At 41.9% G+C, this 23,901-nt stretch overlaps 1 protein-coding gene across 6 annotated transcripts in view; it reads left to right on the top strand.

The window, feature by feature from the left end:
* The window catches only part of NHSL1 (NHS like 1), a 191,603-nt gene that overhangs the window by 154,944 nt on the left and 12,758 nt on the right, over positions 1 to 23,901 (top strand). For 4 of the 6 annotated variants that reach the window (XM_066615008.1, XM_066615013.1, XM_066615049.1 and 1 more), the window contains exons 4-5: positions 10,252 to 10,444; positions 16,300 to 16,431. In XM_066615008.1, coding sequence (XP_066471105.1) covers positions 10,252 to 10,444; positions 16,300 to 16,431 — 325 coding nt within the window. The remainder of the gene's footprint in view (positions 1 to 10,251; positions 10,445 to 16,299; positions 16,432 to 23,901) is intronic. The other 2 variants (XM_066615022.1, XM_066615031.1) reach the window with 1 other exon arrangement.

Here is a 23,901-nt window from a genome sequence, read left to right as displayed (position 1 = left end):
GGGGGCCTTTGGTCAGCTTCGGCTGGTGCGCCAGCTGCGTCCGTACTTGGATCGTGCAGACCTGGCCACGGTGATCCATGCTACGGTGACATCGAGGTTAGATTATTGTAACGCGCTTTATGTGGGGCTGCCCCGAAGACGGTTCGGAAACTGCAATTAGTGCAGAATGCGGCGGCCCGTGTGGTCACTGGAGCTAGGCGGTTTGACTCTGTCAGCCCGCTTCTCCGGGGGCTACATTGGCTGCCCATTCGTTTCCGGGCCCAATTCAAGGTGCTGGTTTTGACCTTTAAAGCCCTATACTGCTCTGGGCCAGGTTATCTTAGAGATCGCCTACTCCCGTACAATCCGGCTCGTCCTCTCAGGTCATCAGAGAAGGCCTTTTTACAAGTGCCGCCGACTAAGGAGGTACGTGGGGCGGTGGCAAGAAATAGGGCCTTCTCAGTAGTGGCACCAACGTTGTGGAACTCCCTTCCCCTTGACTTGAGAATGGCTCCCTCTCTTGAGTCCTTTCGGCGAGGCCTGAAGACCTTGTTGTTTAACCAAGCCTTCTGACGTTATGGCCTTTTTAACATCTTTTATATATCTTTTAGTTGCTTTTTTACAGGCCCGATTCCTCTAAGAACTGCTGTTTTATGCTCTTTTAGTCCGACTCTTCTGACTAGTGTTTTTATGGGTTCTGCTAATGTGTTTTTTAATATGTTTTTATCTGTGAAATTATGTTTTAATTTGTTTTATATGTTGTTAGCCGCCCTGGGTCCCTTTTTGGGAGAAGGGCGGGATAGAAATAAAGTTTTATTATTATTATTATTATTATTATTATTATTATTATTATTATTATTATTATTATTATTATTATTATTAGTTGGGATGTACTGTGTGAAACCTTTTTTGAGGGTGTGAATTGACCCTAGCTCAAGGCAAGGTAATGTCCATGCATGTAGTCCCCTTTTCATTTTTTAAGTGTGTGGTTCCCCATGATGAGTACAGTATATTGTCATGTGTATTGTCCTTTTAATTTAAACATTATTTATCCCAGTAGTTTACACCTCTTTCATCGCTTGAGTACATTTGCTCTACATGGAAAATGTGTCATTTCAGATAGTGACATTTCTGTTTTCTGAAATTATGGATACTATATCATTATATATACTGTGTCTGTGTCTTTTTATATATGTCTTTGTTTGTGTGTGTGTGTGTGTGTGTGTGTGTGTGTGTGTGTGTATTTCATTATTTTTGTTTGTCACTCATTCTTTCTTTTTTCTCTCACTCAACAGTCTAGTCTGTTAGACTGCCTCCCTCAGTCTTGCCTTAGTGTCTGCTGTTGTTTGGTTCCATGGAAGATCAAGGTACCTAGTCTAAAATGGGAGCATCCAGCTGTAGTGTGTGCAGCTTGATGTTGCTATCATGTTAGAATATTCTCACGCCTTACTTTTGTTCTTCCTTGTGCTCTAATTCTTATCCTTCATTTGTCACCCCAGTTGCTTTATTTCCTTGTACAATCTTTTTCAATATTATTTCGGTGTTGTTGACAACTTAGACTATGTAACATGATGGACATGCTATTTTTACTCACTCTTCAAATTTTATTAGCACTTGCTGTTCTCTGAACTGGCATTAGGAATAGTTATTTTCTTTTACAAGTTATTATAAACTTTGTTGTAATATGGATTACTATGACTTGCTCCATAATTTAATGCTATTTAGAAACTGCATGTGCTGGGGACTCATTACATTCGTTGTCCCACTCCCTAGAACGTTTTTTTAATTTGTTCAACCAGGAAATGCTTCTTTTTAGCAATTGCAGATGATATCCATTATTAAATGAAAAGTGTAGATGAGAATGGACAATAAAACAGAAGGGATTTTAAAATCCAGTTCTAAATGTAAAGTTTAGGTAGTATCCTAAGGCTCCATGAAGCTCTGTCCATTGTTGGGAAGTCCTTCCAAGAAGTAGCTTTCTGTGATGGAGCAAGCCCCATGGTATGAAGTTTTGTTAATTCTAACAAAAGAACTCTGGACCTTCCTGCTTATCTAAGAAAGGACTAACTATTTGAATGCTATTATAATTGCTGTATATACCCATGTATAACTCTAGGAATTTAAGTCTTAAAATGAACCTTCAAAATCTGGATTGATTTATCCACGGGTCCCACGTGAGTGCCTCAGAGCGCTGCCAGCTGGGTCAGAGAGTCAAATAAGCCAGGAGCACCAAAGTGGCAGAGGTTGCCTTTTCCACAGCAGCAGCACATATGCCTAGTTTTCCCTCCTCTTTCTATGCCCAAAACTTGATCAACTTATCTACAAGATCAACTTATACACAAGTAGTATATATGGAACAAGAAGCTGACGGAACATACCAAGATCCAGGTCTACAGAGCTTGCGTCCTGAGTACACTTCTGTACTGCAGCGAGTCATGGACTCTTCACTCACAACAGGAGAGGAAACTGAGCGCTTTCCACATGCGCTGCCTCCGACGCATCCTCGGCATCACCTGGCAGGACAAAGTTCCAAACAACACAGTCCTGGAACGTGCTGGAATCCCTAGCATGTATTCACTGCTGAAACAGAGACGCCTGCGTTGGCTTGGTCATGTCGTGAGAATGGATGATGGCCGGATCCCAAAGGATCTCCTCTATGGAGAACTCGTGCAAGGAAAGCGCCCTACAGGTAGACCACAGCTGCGATACAAGGACATCTGCAAGAGGGATCTGAAGGCCTTAGGGATGGACCTCAACAAGTGGGAAACCCTGGCCTCTGAGCGGCCCGCTTGGAGGCAGGCTGTGCAGCATGGCCTTTCCCAGTTTGAAGAGACACTTTGCCAACAGTCTGAGGCTAAGAGGCAAAGAAGGAAGGCCCATAGCCAGGGTGACAGACCAGGGACAGACTGCACTTGCTCCCGGTGTGGAAGGGATTGTCACTCCCGGATTGGCCTTTTCAGCCACACTAGACGCTGTGCCAGAACCACCTTTCAGAGCGCGATACCATAGTCTTTCGAGACTGAAGGTTGCCAATACAATACAAAGTATATATGGGTAGCTAGTAAAAATGTTTAAGTGCATTCAAACAGAGACCTTTCTTCAAAGTGATGTTGCTTCCTAGTTCCTTTCAGACATAATGACAGCAAGCAGCAATTGCAGGTTTATCATACCTACAGTATACTCATTGCCCAATCCTATGGGACCTTGTACTGCTGCAACTACCTTTCTGGCAGTGCAAGGTCTTTACGACTGTTACAAAATGCTGTTTTGTGCAGCCAGGCCACCATCACAAGCAGCTGTTCATGACCCCAGCACCAGTATGTCATTGCAGGGGGCAGGAGGGAGTTTGGGGTGGGGAGGGGGAGGAACAGGGAGGAGACCAGAGTGGGAGGAAAGGCAGATTGAGGCCAGGAAGGGTGGTATTAGTGGCAGTAGCGCTGCCGCCAATATCCTCTCTCTCTTCCCGGCTACTCCTTCCCAGGGCCTCTTGGACTTCTACCAGCTAAATTACTAGTGCAGATCCAATTAGACCCAGTGAAGCAGCAAGGGTTTATACCCAGGCAAAGGAACATATGTCCTGTTACCTGGAGAAGACCTCCAGCACTCCCCCCCCCCCGCATCACATGCACTAATGGCATAACTGTATTGGTGTAGGTTTTTTTTCTTTTGATAGGATTGGTTTGAAATGTAGATCTATTTGTCCACAATATTTTTGTATATCATTTAAAAACTTTTTTTGTACAATAATATTTGAATAGTTATAAAACAGTATTAGAAATGTTAGGAGATTGTATAGTTGTCTCCAGGAATATTATTTTGTCTGAAGACAGAATGGTTTAGTTCTGGATCAGAGGCCTAAAAGCTAATGAATTAATCAAAGCGATATGATTTGGAGATGTTCAGCAATGATGATGGCCTTGTTCAAGCATAATTTTGAAACCATAATTTAATGTTATATGTGCAAAATGTAGCAAATGTCAGGCTTATGGACTCCCCCTTACCTTTTCTTCTTCTTTCAGGTGGGGATGGGAATAGACCTAAAGCTTTTTTATAGTTTGAAACAATCCATGGTTTTTTGTTTTGTCCAAATAAGGGAAACTGGGATTTGTACACAACTCAGTTTCCTGTAAAAGAGCCAAAACATGAAACAGCGGTTTTTCCCAAACTGCAATAGGATCTTTAAATCTTTCCCCCTTGCATATGAAGGTGGAGGGGAATGAGGCAATCAATCCTGAGGTTCTTCATAACTCATGCATATAATGATGATGTCTAATCATCGTTTCAAGTTATATGTGAACTAGGTCATTATCTACTTTTCCTTGGGATACTTGCTATGTTTTGGTTAATATCTGCACCACTCAGCTATGAGATAGCCTCTGTTCTTAAAATATAGTTTGACAGTAAACCCAAATGTAAGCACAGTGGGCCCTTGATATCCGCAGATTTGGAACCCCCAATTTGACCATCAACAGGATCTGAACCAATGGATTTGGGCCCACCTGGGCCCTCCAAACCTGACCAGAGCTGTGCTCCAGTTGAGTCTAGGGCCATTTCAGGCCAACAGTGACTTCTGGTTTCTTGGGAAAACTGGAGTGATGTTTTTATGCCCTTATCAGGCATTCTGACAGCCCAATTCTGAGCTGCCCAGAGCGCAGGGCTGCTGCAGCACCAAAAATGGCTGCTGCGGTGTCCTGTATGCCCCGGGCTACCACCACCATTTCCTCCTTGAGCTGGCGCAGAATCGAAGAGTCCCATGTGGGGCTCACAACCTGAAATGGGGCACAGGATCCGGTGGAGCTGACTTTCGCCAGTCCCTCCCCCTGCCCCTCCCCACGCCCAGTGGTGTCACTAGGGGGGTGCGCATGGTCCGGGCCGCACCGGGTGACGTGCACGGGGGGGTGACGTGCACGGGGGGGTGACATGCTAAAATCGCAGTGGTTATGAGTAATACTGTCATGTTATATACCATTGGATGCAGAATTTCCAACAGAATGCACTGCAAAAATCCAGAGTGAAATATCCCTTTTCTATCAAAAGTTATGGCCAAAAAACAGGAGAACAAAAATGCATAGAGCCCTATAGAAAGTGAAACTGAGTTGTATTGCACTTCTACTTGCGAGTAGGCAACCTTGCCTTAGTCTGTCAGAAAGGGCAGGCTGAGAGGAATCCAAGGACACCAGAATGGTCCTGATCTAATGAATGCAGCCCCCAAAAACACCTGAGAAGGAAGTCCCTCCCTCCAAGCAAACAAAGTTATTGAGCCCTATGGAAAGCGAAACTAAACCTCACAATCACATTTACTCGAGTAAGCAAATGTGCCTTGGCTGGTCGTCAGGCCAGGGAAAGGGGAATAGGAAGCCACCAGAATGGTGCTGATCTGGTGGAACTGGAACTCAACAAATGCTCCAGAAGGCAGCCTCCCCCCCCCCCACTAGAAAGGATCAAAACAGTGGCTTCAGCTGATAAGGTGAACTTTTTTGAGACTTGCAAAGCCAGGTGGATCCTGGCAGTGATCTGATTTAAACAGAAGTTCTTGAACTGAGCACTGGGCAGGTCTGAAAACCTTACTGATTTTGAAAGGGGGGGGGTGTTATTGCAGGCAGGCTACAGAGAAAATTCACTTGGTGGACCATGGCTGGCTTCTGCTTATTTAATTATTTGTTTTACTTTAATTATTTATACTTATTTATTTTAATTTGCCTGATGATTTCACTTCCACCATGACATCACTTCTGGTTGGTCTTGTACAGATTGTCATTCTAAAAAGTGTGTCCCAGAGCTAAAAGTGTGAGAACTGCTGCAGTGTGAGAACTGCTGCAATAAGGTGTGGATGTGACTACACTAGTGACCCCCAATAAAGTGGGGATGTGACTCCACTAGTGACCAAAATCACTAAAATTACAGTTTGGAGGAATAATACCATCATGTTATATGTCAATCAATGCGTAATTTCATGCAGAATGTGTTCTTTGTTCTATCAAAAGGTACAGCCAAAAAACCAGTGGGGTACATCCCCACACCTACCACCTGGGGTGTTGCCCCGCCCACTACATGGGGTGATGCACTGGTATCCCACACCAGGTGATGCGAATCCTGGTGATGCCACTGCCTACGCCTCCACTCATCTCTCCACCACCGGGTGGTCCAAGCGACTGCTAGGCAGCAGAATGCAGGCCCAGTGCCAGAGCTAACCCAGCATGGGCTCATGCTGGGCTAGCTCTTGCACTGGGCCTGTGGTAAGGGCTTGCAAATGTGCCTTATGACATGTTTGCGACAGTGCATGCTGGTGGTCAGCTGGTGCGCAGGGCTCAGGATCAGGCCCTGAGCCCCCAAGAAGCCACACAGGGTTTCCACACAGGTCCTCAGAAAGCCTTTTAAGGGCATAAAAACGTCATTTCTGGTTTCCCTGTGAAACAACAAGTCAATTTTTTTTTTGCCCAAAATTGGCATTCTGAGGTTTCAGAGAGGCCACATATGACTCCCACAGCCCTCAGATTTCCATCCAGACCTTACCCAAGCATAGCTTGGGTCAGGTTCAAAGGGTTTGGGGTGCCAAAATCTGTATATTTGAACATCCACAGATTTTTGCATCTGGGAGGGGGCGATACGGGGATGAAACCGCAGTGGCTAACAAGGGCCCCTGTAATGACTGTTCAGAATAATTTGAAGCAGCAAACAGCTATATAGCAGCCTACCCAAGTCTATAAAAAAGAAAAATGGGTGATGTAATGGATCAGAATTTGTGTCTTTTTTGTTTGGAGTACATAACTTAAAATTGTCTAAAAGTATGGTGCTTGGAAAAATAGCAATAAGAATGATAAATAGGAACTGAAGTGCCTATTCTCCTTTTCCATTATAAAGGGCTATGAGGAGGCTTGGTTTTTGCATGCTTACCTGCATTTCTGCTAACGTTCATTTTTCAGGTGGTAAATTTAGTGAGGCTGTTGATTGTGCAATAAAAGTAAAGGCAATAATTAAAAGTTTCAGGTTTCTCTGTTGTAAGAGGAGATTTTTAGAGATTGAATTTGTCATTTGAGAAGTCTGAATTTTTAGGTGACCTCTTAGTAGAACATACTGAAACATAATATTTTGCCATTGGAGAGAATAGTGTAAGAAGAACATGCTTGAAAAGCAATGTACAGAAAAGAAATTACTCACATTTCAGTTGCTGAAGCAAGCTAAGTTCAGTGCTGTGTAATTCTAAATAAAGGCAAATCAAACTGTGTAACAAGAAAAGATATACTGTGTGATTTACAGCCCATTCCTAACCTGCCCTGCAGCAGGCAGGCTGGCCGGCCTGCACTGCATCCAGAGAAGGTCTGGGCCTGGTTGCAGCACAAGTCTGATTAAGGGCTATTAATTTCTACAATTAATATTCTACCCTGTGTCATGCGGCAGCTGCCCCTATGGGTTACTCGCGTCTGCGCCACCTAGAGGTGGCATAGATCTGAGCAGCCCAGTGTAAGGCCAGGCCCCCCATGATGAGGGATAGGTTCCAACCTAGGTGCCGCCCCCCTCCCAGGTCTGGTCCTCCCTACTGCCCGCTATACTCATGCCCTCGCCAGACCCCCTCCCCCTGCACCTGGTAACTCAACCACGACAAACTCACCATTCCGCCAGTGCAGCAGGGCTGGAATTGGCTTCCAGACGTGCACTGGCCTCCTGACTCGTGCGGTGGTGCAAAAGTGCCATGTGGCACTTTTGCGACACCTCTAGGCTGATGCAAGGAACTTGTGCTGGTCCATGAGTGCTCCTGGATTGAGCTCTTCTATACATTGTGCGAATTAAGCAAATTTGAATATATATTTTTCTTCACTTTAGCTTACATGAGTAATAGAGGAAGCAAAGAGCTACACAGAGCAACATCAGAAATCCCTATCTTTCTCCTTAGCTTCTGAAAATTCACCTGGTGAAATGAGGAAAGTGATTTCTCTACCCACTTTCAGGGTTTTTGTATTTCTGATTTCTGAGTAGTGGTCAGGACAGCTACCTATTTCGTCTGCTAGGCTTGCCCCCTGTTTCCTCAGACGATCATCCCCAAAGAGAAGTAGGAGATAAACATTTATCACCAAGGACAGGAAAGTGAAAATGATTGAAAAAAGGGGGCATTCACTTTAAGAAGGATCTTGGCTAGGGTAAATTCTTACAGCAATCTGCTGCCCCTTTTCCCTTTGTCTCAGTCTGTACCGTTTCAGATGTACATGGGCAGAGTAAAAAGAGGTGTGGAAACCCAGCTTAGGACAAGCATGGGCCTTAGTCATTCCAGAACTGAAGTTTTCAGAACATTGAGTGGTTGGTAGTGCCAGCCCCCTTCTAAAGCATTCCAAGCATAAACATTTCAATTGTCTCCTCAGCTGAGGCAGCACTGAACTCTTTGCTTCATACATGCTGGGAATGTTGAGGTGAACAGAAGATTTTTTCCTGTTGAAGAAGAATTATTTTTGATGTACCAAAGCTCAACAGGTGAAGAGGACAGTGGCTGCTTTGGTTGAGTCAAACAATGTTTAAATGCACTACAACTTCGAGAGTGTGAATTTGTGACAGTTATCACAATTTATTAACCAGATAACAAGCTAATTCATTTCTTGCATGTCAGATATTTTTGGATAATCAGAGTTGTGTTTTGCTTTGTGCCATCCATCTGATCAATACAGTGAAGCAGAAACTGCTTTTGAAAGGTGGTTTATTTAAAGCTGTGTGATTTCCTCAAAAAAGAAAAAGTTCTATATTGTTCATTTACATCTTTGTCTCTTGCCATGGTCAAAGAGCCCCTGGTGACTGGTTTATGGCAGCTATGTTCTTGAATACAATACAGGGTCAACAGAATGTGACAGTTATTCATTTTGACAGTGTCAACCAACCAAATAAAAATTAGGTTACTGGGGCTTATCGCACATCAGCACCATGCTTGAAGTATTACTCCCTTAGCACAAGTATTGGAGGAAAAAAGCCTTTTCATGGGTAATAAGATAAACAAAAACACACACTACAGTTTACAGTTGCATAACATTTTGGCTCATGTTTCTGTCTTTATGATTTGATCTCTGTTTTTTAAAAAATCTGCTATGATTGATACACAGTATGAACATTACCCTTATATAACTGTTCCGTGGAGCTTTTGTATGTAAATTAATACATACAAAATTAATACATACATACAAAATTAAATAGTTTTGCTATTCTAATGTTAAAAGCAGTGGTGCCAAAGAGCCATCTTACCAGATACTCCATTAATAGATCTTCCCATTGTAAACTGTCCTGCTAATTCAGCTTTTAAAACTTTGTAATGTATATTTCTTGTTTATATTTATTTAGAAATATATATATTTCTCCAGGTCTCCTAATATCTTAAAAGTCATTTGGAATTTTAAAAAAAGAGTTAGCCCTGCTTTGGAAAACCACTATATGCATGCAAAGCCTAATTTTCAAGGAATTCTTTGAGTATGAGTCTTTGACAAATACAACTGCTACTTTTTAATGGATCCATTCAGATGGAGTTCTTGATGTATTGTACATAGAAGCCTGAGGCCACTATTCTACAGTTTAGAAAATTGCTACCCAATTCTAACTAAAATCCCATGCAGCCTTCATGGCATCCCGTAGGGGACTTTCGGTTGCTGGAGGCCTTTGCGGCGTATGCCCCCGTGACCCATTGTGGCTGCTAGAATTTACTCTGGGGCAACTTGGACCTGTGCTTGGACCTGGGGCAACTTAGACCTTATTTGACTCTCATAGAGACCTTCATTTAGAAATGAATAACAAGTAAAATGACTGGCCCCAATCACCAGCTTAATGATGTCACTTCCTACTTAAATGACATCCCTTCTGGCCCCAGGAGTTAGGTGGGTCCTAATACACTGTCATTTTAAAAGTGAGTTGTGGTGCTGAAAGGTTTGGAAAGCCATGAACGGCTTTTCCAGGCCTCCTAATATCTTAAAAGGCATTAAAAACATCACTTTCCGTTTCTCCATGAAACCTGAAGTGCGTCTTTTTTAGCATTAGAGCTCAGTCTGAGCTTGGCAGAGGCCAAGGAGCTCAGAAACCACTCTGGAGGTAATAGAAGCGGAGCTTCCCTCACTTCCAGAGGGGGAGCAGGGGGGGCAGTGTGTACTGGGTGCCCCAGATCCAATCCGCGGATAAATGTATCCATGGATACGGGATCTGTAGATATGGCCTTCCCATATTTTTTCTTTTCTTTTTGGAATAAGATTAGCAGTTTTTCTACATTTTTGTCTCTTGTGACAAACTTATAGTGTAAATTTCACTTTGTAGTGTTCAACCCCTTCTCCTGAAGAGGAACAGCTTATTAGCATCAAGAGACCCAAAACACCAGTTTCAGATGAATTCTCTGATATCAACACTCAAACCAATTGGACCAAATCACTTCCATTACCAACGCCAGAGGAGAAAATGCGACAGCAAGCACAGGCAGTCCAAACTGATGTCATACCTATTAACGTAACAGGTAGGCTTTTAATTTTGTTGCCTTGTGGTATGGGAAACATCTCAAGTGGATATTGGTTGCTTTTTTAAAATATGAAATTACATTTTGTGGATTCTAATTCTAAACTCAACTTAATTTTCAATATTCATGAAAATTTACAATGCAAGCCTAATTACAGTGAAAATAATAGTTAAATGATTAGTGACATTTGGGGGAACAGGGTTCTTCCCCCCCTTTCTAAAGAAGAAAAATCTTCTTCACAAACTTTTAAGAGCTTGTAAAAAAATATTGCAAAGAGATCATCTTCAACATATGACTTTGAAACCATGTTAAAAAGTTAAATATACATCCTGAATTTTTTAAAAACAACAATTGTAGACAGTTTTTTAAAGAGACTAATAGCATAATCCTGTTTATAGGGCTTGCTCCCTGGAAAATGTGCACAGGATTGCAGCCTCTTTTAACAATTTAGGATCTATTTGTCTTTCAGATAAATATTTTAAAAGTAACACTAGCCAGCAGTTATACATTCTTGTCTGTCATTGTATAGCAGAAATATTTTCAGTGCATAAAGTGATGGGGGGAACCTTTAGAACATGTGAGAGGAGAGTGTCTCCTTTTATTAGCATATTATTAGTATCCATAGATCTCCGTAGGAGCTATTTAGGAACTGTGGGTTGTATCCTTTGTTTCCTTCCTCTTGAGGATGGACTTCTTGCTCCTGAGGAACATAACTTAGGATCCAGCTCTGTATAAATGTAGGTTATATAGGTGTTTCCAAATGCTGTGTGGTAGTTTCACTGATCACAAATTTTCAAAATTTCAGAAATTTATCCTGCAAAAATCAGCTTGATTTTGGGAAGTATTTGGTGACATTGTGTAAGTGTAGAATTCCTTTGAGCAGCAATGCACTGGAGGAGGAAAATAGAATGTAGTATTATGCTCTTTTATTAGATAGCAAGGGGTTGGTCAATCTCAGGCAGCTTGTCTGCTGCTCCTTACTGGTGCACTGCTATAGAAAGGAAGTGAGAACTCATGCAGATTGGTCTGCAACTGTAGCTTTTCTGATCACACAAGCCCCACAGACTTTCACTGTGCTTTGGGTGTTTAATTAGATACTACATGAAAGTGTTAAAACAGCAGGTTTTTTTCATAATTAACTTGGGCACTAATTTCTTTTGTGTGATTATTAAAAACCATTTAACCTTAATATTTATCTTCTTTAGAGTTTTTCTTCTGAATATATTACAGTTCAAGATAAATAAGGAATATCTGAAATGAATTCTAAGGGAACTTTCTAGAAACTACTGAAATACTACAATTTACCATTAAGAAACGTAAAATACTCTTTCATACTAATCAGTCACATAAGCTAATGCACTGTTATTTTCCACCAGTTTCTACCTTTTTCGGAAATGTAGGTTATATAGGTGTTAGATGCTGGTCAGTTCAGACATAATTCTAAGCTATGATTTAGTGCTAGATGAGTGCACATTTAGAAGCTTCCTTCCCTCGTGTGTGAGAGAGGAGACTGAAAGAATATGGTTTAAGAACAAACTGCAGTTCTGTATTATGTACAAAGTCAGAAAACTATGATTGGTTAAGTAACTAGTTAGAACAGGTCATATCAAACTGATCAGTCATTTTTTTCAAATGCAACTTCATTAACAAACGGTAGTTTCAAATTCAGTATGTAATATGAATTGTTCTTAATGTGAAAATAGACTTCACTCTCCTACTTTTGGCTATCACCAAGAAGAGGGAAAGAGCATGTGTACCTATGGCTCCCTTAGTTGTGTTTACATAGCACTAAATCATAGTTTGGTGTAGCATGAAAACCAGGTTTAGGGAAATAGTATTTTAGACAGTAAATCTAGCCATATTTAGTTTCATAGAAATTTGACAAAGCACATATACACAGTAAACAACTCTAAAGTACACTTAGAGAGAGGATAAACAGAGCAAAAGAATATTATTAAAATAGTAGTAAAAATATTAAACATTAATATTGAGATGGGTAACTTGAGCCACTATTGTTGACTCAGACATACATGAATGTCATCTCTTTAAGCCAAAAGAGCCAAGGAAACAAATGTGTCTCTATCACCTTTTAAATATCACTATATTTAAAGACCTGTGATAAAAAGTTTTTCCTTTATTTGTTTTAACCCATTTTTGCCCAGTTCACAGGTGTACACATTTGATCCCTGTTGTGTATATGCAACATTGGGCAGAAATAGCTTAAAACATATGTATCCTGTCTGTCTCCTTAAATTTAAGATACCAAATTTAAGGTGGCTAAAAACATAAAATTACATATAGTATGATACGAAATATAACCTTCACCTTAGAGTCTTTTGTAAAGAAAAATAATCTGTTCCATTTGCTTAAATGAGAAACAAAGCAGACAAATTATATTTCAGTTGCCGTATTTTAAATAGAGTAAGATTTATAAGGGTGAAGAACATTTGTTTTCTTATCTGTTTTTGCATAAGATATTCATGTTTATTTGGACCAGCTGTCATAGATTGGGCTATCTCAATAAAATATTAATGTTTCTGAAATAAAATATTTACCCTAGATGTGCTTCTTAGAAATTAGTAGACTTAAAAGAAAATCCATTAATAGTGAACATAGTTTATCACCTCTCACTTGGTTGCACAACAGATGAGACCCTCTTTGGTTACATCTGTCAGGTTTCATAGATTGTGGTCTCGTGATTTTGATGGGTATCTTGAAGGCACTGGGGTACTGCTTTAATCTGACAAGCTGCTGACTGGCTGTCCAGGTTTGGGAATGGATTTAGTCTCTTGGATCAGCAGGAGTGAGCTTGCTTTGGAAAGGATATATCCAGAGTTTTAGTGCTCAAATGGTGGCAGCATATGTTTTTAAGAGATGCTGGCCTAGTTATTAATCCTGGGACAGGTGGTGGTGTCTGGTGTGGGTCTTACCCAGATACAGAGGATACCCAGATACAGAACTTGGTGGTGGTTATGCTCAGCTAAGGCACCCAAATTTTTTAAAAAATTAAAAATAAAGGTCTTCATTCTGTGAATTTTTTGAAGCACATGCATATGTAACTGGCTTTGTCTGGCTGCTCCTTGATGAACAAGAGCAATTTAAACAGGTGTGTAAACCAACCTGCTGCAACCAGTCTCCTGAAATGTAGTCAAAAAAGACTGTTAAGAAAGTTGGGGCGCAATCCTAACCAACTTTCCAGCACTGGCATATCTGTGACAGTGGGACATGTGCTGTATCCTGCTGTTGAGGGGCAGTCACGGAGGCCTCTTCAATGTTTGTTCCCTTAGCACAGAGTTGCATTGTCCTTATGTCAGTGCTGGAAAGTTGGTTAGGATTGCGGCCTTGGTTTCTTAAACACATGCACACACGTTTAAATACAGTTAACCACAATTTAAACCTGTTGAAGTTTCTTAACAGGCTCAATTCACATGATTTTGGGTGAGTAGTACAGACAACTATTAATCAAGTGGTAATGTAAGAATATCTGCTTGTAGTTACTTAGTAAAATAGTAATCAGTAACCCTGTGTTGAAGATTAAAGTTATAGTGTTATAAAGTTATATAGTGTCAAAACATTATAGAGAGTCAGAAATCTGGGGATGCACAGAAGTGGTAAAATTCTCCTCAGCACTTAGCGAAATATTGCTGGCCTAGAAAGTAAATTACCACTTGGTGAATGATCATTTATATTCACCTTTTAGCTTCTATAATCTTTTTACCTAAGTTGCCATTGTTTCCTTTAGTGATAGATTTGGGCACAATATAAAGGACTGTGGAATTAGTTTTGGGTACACAGTGGGACTTTTGCCCCTTTTCACCTTCCAAAGGACAGACCTCCCCACTTTTCAACCCTGAGCCACACAGGGCGCTACATTTTAAAATCAAAGAAACTTCAAAAGCTTTTTCAACTTGAGATGGGGGAATTGTTGCTCAGGTTAAAAAAAAGCAAAACAGAAGCCCACTGGGCATTCCTAAAGAGAAGTCTAAAACCCACAATAATTTGTAAGAACCTGTAGTGCTTCACACTTTTTGTCTGCCAAATGTTTCACTAATTAATAATAGGATACTTTGGGGTTTCAATATTATCCTGGGAGAAACAAATTCTTTGTATATGACAACATTGGGTTGAACAGCTGTTTTTTTAGTCTTTGCTCTCTTGTTCTGGAGAAGCCTTCAAGTCAGTATACAGGATGCAGCATCGTTTAGGTCATTGGCTTTTCCCACATTTTCCTTGTGCCTTGATGAAGTATCCAGATTCAGAAACAACACATATGACATGTACAGCAGTTTCTAGAGTTTGCCAAAATCACTTTTCAATGAGAAATAACTTGGCTACCAAATATTAAAGTAAAATTTTGAAGAATTATGTTCAGAAAACTTTTTTTAAAACTAGTTTCAAATGGGTGTGACTTTTCCTTGACTTCTGTCAGGGCGGAGTAAAGTTATTGTAATATAAATCTAAATGTACAGGATAGTTACTATCAAAGGTTCCCTAGATGAATTTAATATTGAGAAGAATTTGAAGAATGTGAACTATTTTAAGGGGGGGAAATGTAATGGAGACTCATAAACCACCTCTTACAGAAGAACCAGTGTGAAAATAGTTTGAAAAAAATTAAAATGACCAAGTTATTAACTCTTTTGAAACAGTGGATTTTTTTGAAGCTATTCAACCTACAGTAACGCAGCTGGGTCCAGTTATGATACAGCACATGGTCAGCTATAAGGCTTTGTTCTCTGACATGCAAAATGTAAACACTTCTGTGCAACAAAAAATGCAGTGGTTTTTAGCAACCCTGGAATATATGCACTCTGATGATCTATACAAGTTCATCCTCCGTACACTCACTTCCATAAGTTCTGAATTTGCCGCCTGATCTTTTCCCCTCATCTTTGTTCAACAGTCATCCACATTGCATACCAGAGGCTATTACTTCTGGCACGATAACTTCTTTCTACTACAAAGATCCCTCTCTAAAGACTGAAACCATCATAGCTTTAGTCATTAATGCCCTGTTCATAAGCACATTTATTTAGAAGGAAGTGTCATTAATTGTTCTTTGGCTAATAGTTGAAGTTGACATGATTTGTCTTATCATTTAGTACATATTACTTGGATTCATATCTTAGATCGGAGGTCTCTATTCAGCTGAAGGGCTGCATCAAATATCTACCACAGTGTCGAGGGCTGGGAATAAAGTTAAATATAAAATTTAAATCAATACATTAGAGATCAACTTAGAAGAATGAATAAATGAATGAATGGGCTCAAATGTGCAGGATTTCTCCAAGCACCAACACAGCCCAAGAAATAAAGCACACACTTAAATGGACCCCCATTCCCAACCCACAAGCACAACTCTGGTTGTGTTTGGTCAACTGGGCCAGAGGCTCTCAGGGGATCAGAGACTGGCCACGGGCCAGATAGAGGCTTACTGTGGGGCTGCATCTGGCCCCTGGGCCGGGTTTGGAGACTCCTGCCTTAGATTCATTACTTGAATTTTTAGGAAAAAATAATACACTCTGTCTCTTTCACTTCCTCAGGCAACATGAAAGGACTGGACATAATATACCTATAATTGTCCAGCTCTGACATCCATGGCTTGTTGTGATTAATCAGATGAAAATCTGGCTTGATAAAACTAAGGTCTTTGATGGGAGCATATGACTCCATACTTAAGCCTTAAAGTGACAAGTGCTGTATCTTTTCCTTAAGTGTATATCCATGCTATATGACTGAGCTAACATCATATATTAATGCCTTTTCTTCATTTCTACAACAAGTAAGTGAAAGAAAGTGCATGATGTCAGCGTGCTTGAAAGTAATGGTGCTTTGCTTGTTCTACTGTATATCAGGGGAGCATTTTGACCGCCAAGCCAGCATACGGAGGTCTCTAATTTACACAGACACTGTGGTAAGGCGGCCGAAGAAAGTGAAAAGGAGAAAGACTATTACAGGAATCCCTGACAACATCCAGAGAGAGCTAGGTATGGCTCATCAGAACTGTATTCCATTACAATTAATAATTACTGCTTACTGTGACTAAACTCGTAACATTTACCTGCACTCATGAAGCCAATACAGTCTGATGGCCTATTAACAGTTTGAAATAAATGTATATATGATCAGTGAGAAAGGGACAGTAGTTGATTCCTTTTCCCACCTGGAAATTACAGGTCCCTTCTTACTGATTTTACTGAATGTGATGCAAAGCTGTCTTTTAATAAGTTATAGTATGTTAGATTTCCTACAATAGAAATATGTAGGAATATAAGAGCTGTTTTCAGATGTTACTTTTTATTTACATGGACTTAAGCTCTCGACTCAGAGTGACATAGGAGTGTGAGTCTCCTGTTCATATCTCTGGAAGGTACCCCAAACTGGATTTGACTTCCAAGTAATATTTTTAAAGGAAATAATAATGTGAAAATTTGCCTTGAGAATTTGTACTGAATATGTGCTAGGCGTATCAGATTACAAATTGATCATAATCACATATTTTTAAAATCTGTTCTCGGTTTCTCTAACATCGAAAGCAGATAGTTTTTAAGTGCTCCATGCTACTCGTGGACACCATGTTGAAGCTGTCTACTGCCTAGCTGAATGCAGCAGAGACTTTTAAAATAGCACCCACGAGTAGTGTGGAGCCCTTTAAAATGGCCATGGGAAATTTGAAAATGCTAGATGGTCAAATGCCTTTAATACCTCTCAAGACTGTCAGGGTCCGTTCTGACCACTTTACAAAAACTTAAGCATTCCACGAATGTAATCTGCAGTCTGGTATCCTGGAATAAACCCCATATGATCCTTATGCACACAGGAAGAGATGAAGCTATTGAGCCTTGCTGCCCATGTTGCAGTAAAAAAAATCAAAAAATCTATAGGGTGATATCTATAGGCTGATAAGATTTAACATCTTCAGAATCACATTAGCTTAGGGATTGATCTTAAAATAAGATGCCAGTTCCACTTTCTGCATCACTATGGGCGCAATCCTAACCCCTTATGTCATTGCTTTCTGGCACTGCCGTAGCGGTGCCAATGGGACATGTGCTGCATCCTGCAGTTGGGTGTCACTCACAAAGTCCTCCTCAATGTAAGGGAATGTTTGTTCCCCTACCTCAGAGCTGCATAGCCCTTATGTTAGTGCTGGAAAGTACTGACATAAGGGGTTAGGATTGCACCCTTAGTCTTTATTTAATAGAAGTAGATTTACAGCCCAGTCCTGTGCATGTCTACTCAGAAAAAGTAGAGTCAATGGGGCTTACTCCCAGGAAATTGTGGATAGGATTGGCTGTTATTCTCCAGGTAGGATTAAAGGTTGTTTAAGGTTTAGTTAACACTTGTCACTGGAGCATGGTCTGACACAGTAATGGACCCAATCCAGCAATTAGCAGCCCAATCCTAGTCACCAGCTACATATGTGCAGTGGCTGCTGCACTGGCGTAGGGTGTTGCAAACATGCTGTAAAACATGTTGCGGCACCGTGTGAGTAAGAAGTACCACTGGGAAGGCTTGCACCATCTACCAGCACTGAATACCTAAAAGCAACCACAGGTATAGGTCAGTTCTGTACTGAACAAGGGTGTAATGGGTGCAAGGAGAAAGTGGGAGCCGATCAGGGCTTGGAGAGGATGGAATCAGCAGAGGAGGCCTCTGCAATGTCCTTACCCCCTTCGCAGACCTGGAAGTCCTACAGGGGGGCTTTTTGGAATTGTGTCAGCAATATCAGGCTATCAGTATATCAGATGTCAGGCTGAGGCTTGACACATGGTAAGAGAACAAATGTTACTCAGTGCCAGCACTGCTCAATCCCAGCTTAGCCATACGGCCACATTGCATCAGGCTAGATAGGATTGGGCTGCCCTTTGGACAAATTGTGAGATGCCAAAATATAACCTAACCAGTAAGTATAATTTTTGCCTCCTGGGTTTATCAGAAACACGAATTCATTAAGAATTCATTTCTTAAAGAGTTTCTAATTACTTGTGAGAATGAGGACAGCAGTGTTTTTATTTATTTGAGGGTCTATATATATATATATATATATAAAGCCCTTTAAGATAATGCATCTTCCCTTAAGATTCCTAATAACATTTTTAATTACCAAGACTGTTTTTGCTAGGATGATTCCCACCCTTCAGTTTTGATGAACCTGCAGCAATAAAGTGGTCATAAAAACAAAGATTATTTAGAATTCTAGTATTCTGTTTTATGTTTCCTTGCAAGAATATAATGTCAGATTTATCTTGTCTGATCACCTTCATTTTCTTATCATTATAAGACAGGAAAAATGATGAAAGGTAGCAGCGCCTTATAAATTTGAGATGATATAGTCCGTTCTTAATGACTATAACTATTCAGAATACTTGCCTCTTGCTTCCTGGATAAAAAAGTTGAGGTAGGGCAGGTAACAGTAAAAATGAAAACAATGCATATTGATACTGACAAGAATTCATTGTAAAGAAAAGAAGAAGAAAAATATAGACACTGGGAACACAATCCTAACTTAATTTTAGGCTAGCACAAGTCCCTTGCACTGGCCTACAAGTGTCATAAATGTGCCATAAAGCACATTCACGACGACTTGTGAGCTGTTTAGGCCAGCGCCCAATCCCAACATTTGTATCAGTGGTAGCACCAGCATAGGTCCTGTGGCTGCTGCGGCTTAACCTGGGGCAAGGGGACTAATGTCCCTGTCCCGAGGAGAGCTGTAGCAGCCAAAAATATCCTGTGGGATGCAGTGGAAGCTGCACTGCTCCATTGCAGTGCATGGATTTAGGTAGGATTGGGCTGTATAACAGGGTAATACAAACTGCAGTATAAATTGCGCCTTCTTCAGTTTGGAGAACATAAGAACAGCCCCACTGGATTGGTTTTTCCCCTTAACCCAGGGAGAGCCACAGCAGCCCCTATGGGACTACTTGGATCTGCGCCACCTGAATTGGTGGTGCAAACCTGAGCAGCCCAGGACTGCCCCGGGCTGTCCAGGAGCAGAATTGGGATCCGGCATAAGTGCTGGATCCTGGCCCCGCTCCCCGCCTCCCACAGTTCAGCCTGCCTGCTCACAGTCCTTTCCCCACCCACAAACAATTCCCTCCAGCCTCCTCCCTGCCTCCCCCTCGCCCCCCCCAAGACCTCCACGCAGGCCGAGCTCGCCTGATGCAATTCACCTTTCCCCAGGGCCTGTGTCAGCACAGGGAGACTGGCGCAGTTCTGTGCGCTGGCCTGTCTCCCCTTATGTTGATGCAAAAGTGCAACGAAGATGGGCCGGCACAAGAGAGTTGCATTGGCCGAAGGGTGCCTCTGGATTGCGCCCAAAATGTCAATATTATCCATATTAGCGTGTTTCTTATTTTATTGCTTTCTGTTCTTGTAGATGTCATTCTCCCTCCTCCTTTTTATTATTATTATTAGGCTCTACTGTTTAGAATTGCCAGCAATGAAGGGGCATATTTCTTCAGTCTTTTACTCTAAAGGTCAAATTCTGACTGGAAAACAACACTTCCAGTAGGAACAGGACTTCAGTCTATGCTTTTTGGAAATCAGAAGAATCTACAAAGTAGGCAAAATGCATTAAAATATGTGTTAAGGTTTAATTTGTAGTCTGAAAAAGTAAAAAAAAGTTACTATTTCATACTTGATGTCCTTAACTTTTCTCCAAACCTTCACTCTCTCTAATGCTAGTGTACCGTATGCCAATGAAAACAAGTGAATGTGGCCTACACTGCTATTAAAATTTATGGAAAGAATGCCCTTATTTTTCACAGTTCAGTTGCACTGAACAATTAAGAGAACAGAAAGGCTCTGGGAGGGAGTTCCTTATCTGACATGCCATAAAAGCACTCAAGAGTAGCTCCCAAGCAAGAATTCAAAACGGCTGCATTTTCCTTTGTTGTGAACGCTGCTTTGGATAACAGACTCTTTCCCCTATACTGTTTTCTGCAGTACTATAGGATATTTTTGACAGAAGAATGTGCTCTTTGTAGTAGTCTTTTAATGCATTGACCTATAAGGATGTAAATACACACTGTGCACTAAACAGATGGGCTTTCTGCCAACTCATTGGTTTTCAGACTGAGTTCTAGAGAACTCTGTGGCTTTTTGGAAGCTTATCAGTCACTGATTTTCAGTGAAAAAAATCAGTAATGACAAACAAGCTCTCCAGATAGAAAGCTTGTTCACCATTACTAATCTTCCTAGCATGTGCAGCAGCAGCTGAACCTAGGTGGTGTTCTAGATCAGACTCTCTGGGCACAGTAGGTAATAGTGAAGCCAGCACTCGGTGTGAACTTGTTTGTGCACCCTAGCACATGCCCCAGAATGTGTAAAATACACTGTTGTTCTACAAGAGAAAAACAGACATTGGCAGTCTAGTCAGTGTGGAAAGGGTTTCTGAAGGTAGAAAGGTTCTGAAGGCAGAAAATTTTAGCTACCCAATCCTAAATAGCTACCACTGCTTCCCCCGTTGCCACCTTGTTCCACCCTTCCACCACCCAGCCCCACCTCCCTTGTACCACCTCCTGCCTGCCTTGGTGGGTCTGTAACGCTTCACCAGCAGGTGGGGAAGGTAGTTGCAGAGGTCTCCTCTGCGTAAGGGAATATTCATTCCCTTACCTGGGCGTAGGCCGCAGCAGAACATACATTCCACTATTGGCTGGCCAACATAGGATTAAGCCATAAGATAAAGTCAAACCTCCTTATGCGTGGGGGTTTCACTCACTCATTCACCCACCCACCCACCTGGTCTCAGCTCACAGGAAGTTTAAAGACATACCCCAGCAGCGCTTCTGCAAAGCAACTGGCTGAAGTCAACCAGTCTCCTCAGCTGCCTGCTTGCTTTGGGTCTTGCTCACATCCCCTTAAGAACATTGAAACCAGGGGGCTTCGCCTGGTTCCAGTTCCTCCTCACCCACAAGATTGGAGTGGACAAACTTTCAATTTTAGGAATTATATAGAATCCCATCTGTCATCCCACAGATGACAAGCTGCACCTGCTGAAATTCTCTCTCCCACACAATTGTTAAAGGTCCATGATCCCCAAAGTTGAAAGTTTGCCCACCCCTGCACAAGATGAAGGGCCAGCCAACCAGCTGCAAAGCTTCTCTTGACCCCCAACACATGAGGAGGCAGAAGCCAAAGCTTCCCCCCCTTGTTTCAGTGGTCTTAAGAGGATGTGAGGTGAGCGAGCCCCAAAGCAAGCAGGCAATCGAGGAAACAGGAGATCTCAGCCAGTCGCTTCTCAGAAGCGCCCTGGGGATAACTCTTTAACCTTTCCTTCAAACTGAGACTGGCTTATGAGGATGGGGCAGACCCCATGAGGGGTGCACAGTGGCGGCAGCGGTGGCGGCAGCAGGAACGAGGGGGGGAAGGGGATCGCAGGGCTTTAGGAAAGCACAGCCTCGTGTGTGTGTGTGTGTGTGTGTGTGTGTGTGTGTGTGTGTGTGTGTGTGTGTGTGTGTGTGTGTGTGAGAGAGAGAGAGAGAGAGAGAGAGAGAGAGAGACTGACCAGCAGGAACCACGAGGTGTGGCAGCTCCTTCTGTGGGGTAGCTTCCACAATGGGGGGGGGGAAGCACGATCTGGAAATAGCTCCAAGCACCCAGAGACTGCCTCCCAGCTTGCCACATGAGGAAACAGAAGCCCACACACACTTATTTCTTGTTTAAAAACATTTAAAGGGACTTTTTTTTAGCAACTCAACGTGGATGGCCATCTGCGTTGAGTCAAATCCGTGGATACAAAATCCTGTACAATCCTGTACAATGTACAAAAAATCATCGACATGTACTTCTTAGATGAAATACATTCTCTTTTTTCATTTTAATTGTATGCCTCAATTTAGCCCCAGCCCCATCATTCCCTTTGCACTATTGCTGGCCTGGCACATACTACACACTAGTCCCAGCATAGCTGTTGTCATGCTGCCTTCCTCCAACCCTCAACTATATATCATGGCAGCAGGAGACTGGTGGCTCCTGACGCACAAAGGCCTTCTCCCACACTCCCATTGGAGCCCAAGGAATCAGAGAGTGAGAATTTTGCAGGCTCAGAAATCTAATAGCAGAGGGAGCCCCTTTTCCTTCTCCTACGTAGTCCCACCCTGAGACCTACTGACGTAAGAAACCAGGACTGTGAGGAGGAAGGGATCCCTGTCTATTAACAAAGTAGCAATAAATGTGATAAAATTAAGTTGTTATTGAATATCATCACAGTTGGAACAGCACCTGAAATAGAAACACACAAGTGAGGTTGCCAACCATCTTATTCCAACAAAGCTCTTGTACTTTTGCAAATTATCTAACAGATAACAAAGTGGTAGGTGTCAGTGAGGTTTGGCTGCACCAGATGTGTCACTGTCATGAAGTTTCCATAGTAACAGGATCCTGTCAGCAACTCCACAGAGGAACAGTTGAAATTATTATTAATAATAATAGTATTTATATACTGCTTTTCAAAAAAAGTTATCAAAGCAGTTTACAGAAAATAACTAATGGCTCCCTGTCCCAAAAGGGCTCACAATCTAAAAAGATGCAACACCAGCAGACAGCCACTAGAAAAGACACTGCTGGGGTGAGGTGGGCCAGTTACTCTCCCCCTGCTAAATAAAAGAGGAGCACCCACTTGAAAAAGTGCCTCTTAACCAGTTAACAGGGATCACACTAGTCACTGCTGTTGGACATACTGCAGGCTTCCCTTGTGGTGTGCACAATGGAGTATGTGGTCACACGGAACAGCTGCCTGTGGAAAGCAAAGGGAAACAGAAAACAAGGCATAGATCGCAGTATCAGCAACACATATGTCCCAAACCTGCCTGGGCCTTATGCCACCAGAATAAGCGGAGGGGGGCAGTATCAGCAGCAGCAGTACACACCAATATCCTAACCCCTGTCCCAGCTGTGATCCTCTGATACAGGTCCACGTGGACTTGCGCCACCTATAGAGCTTGTGCAGGTCTGATTATATCTGGCAAGGCTTATCCTGAAACAAGGGAAGATATGTTCCCTTACTCCAAGGAGACCTCCAGATACTGCAACTGCCCTGCAGGATTCAGCAGATGCCACATTGGCACTTCTGTACTGCCACACTGGGAGTTATGTAGGATTGGACTGATAGGCTCTGGATCAGAATATATACTCAGTGTTTATGTGAAACAAAGTGACATTATGTGGGTGCAAATCTGTGCTCTGTTGGGTTTGAGAGAATGGTGCCTGGCAGAGTTGCCTTTTCCTCCCCTGTTAGAGATTGCACTGGAACTCTTTAGGAAATGACTATTATTTATCATGTGGCAGTGTTGCACTCATGAAAAACAAGAGTTTTGAGTTGAGTGTTGGACCAGCAGTGGTATTAGCTGTTGAAAAAGGAAGGCAACACAGTTTATAGCAAAGACTAACAATATTGAAGAATCTGGAGTTGGGTATAGATATTATGTAGCATCGGTAAGTTGTGGCATAGGATT

Source organism: Tiliqua scincoides, chromosome 1 (assembly GCF_035046505.1).
Source record: "Tiliqua scincoides isolate rTilSci1 chromosome 1, rTilSci1.hap2, whole genome shotgun sequence".
NCBI classification, from domain to species: Eukaryota; Metazoa; Chordata; class Lepidosauria; order Squamata; family Scincidae; genus Tiliqua; species Tiliqua scincoides.
The sequence above is the reverse complement of the archived record's forward strand: the minus strand, read 5'-3'. Positions and strand labels throughout refer to the sequence as shown.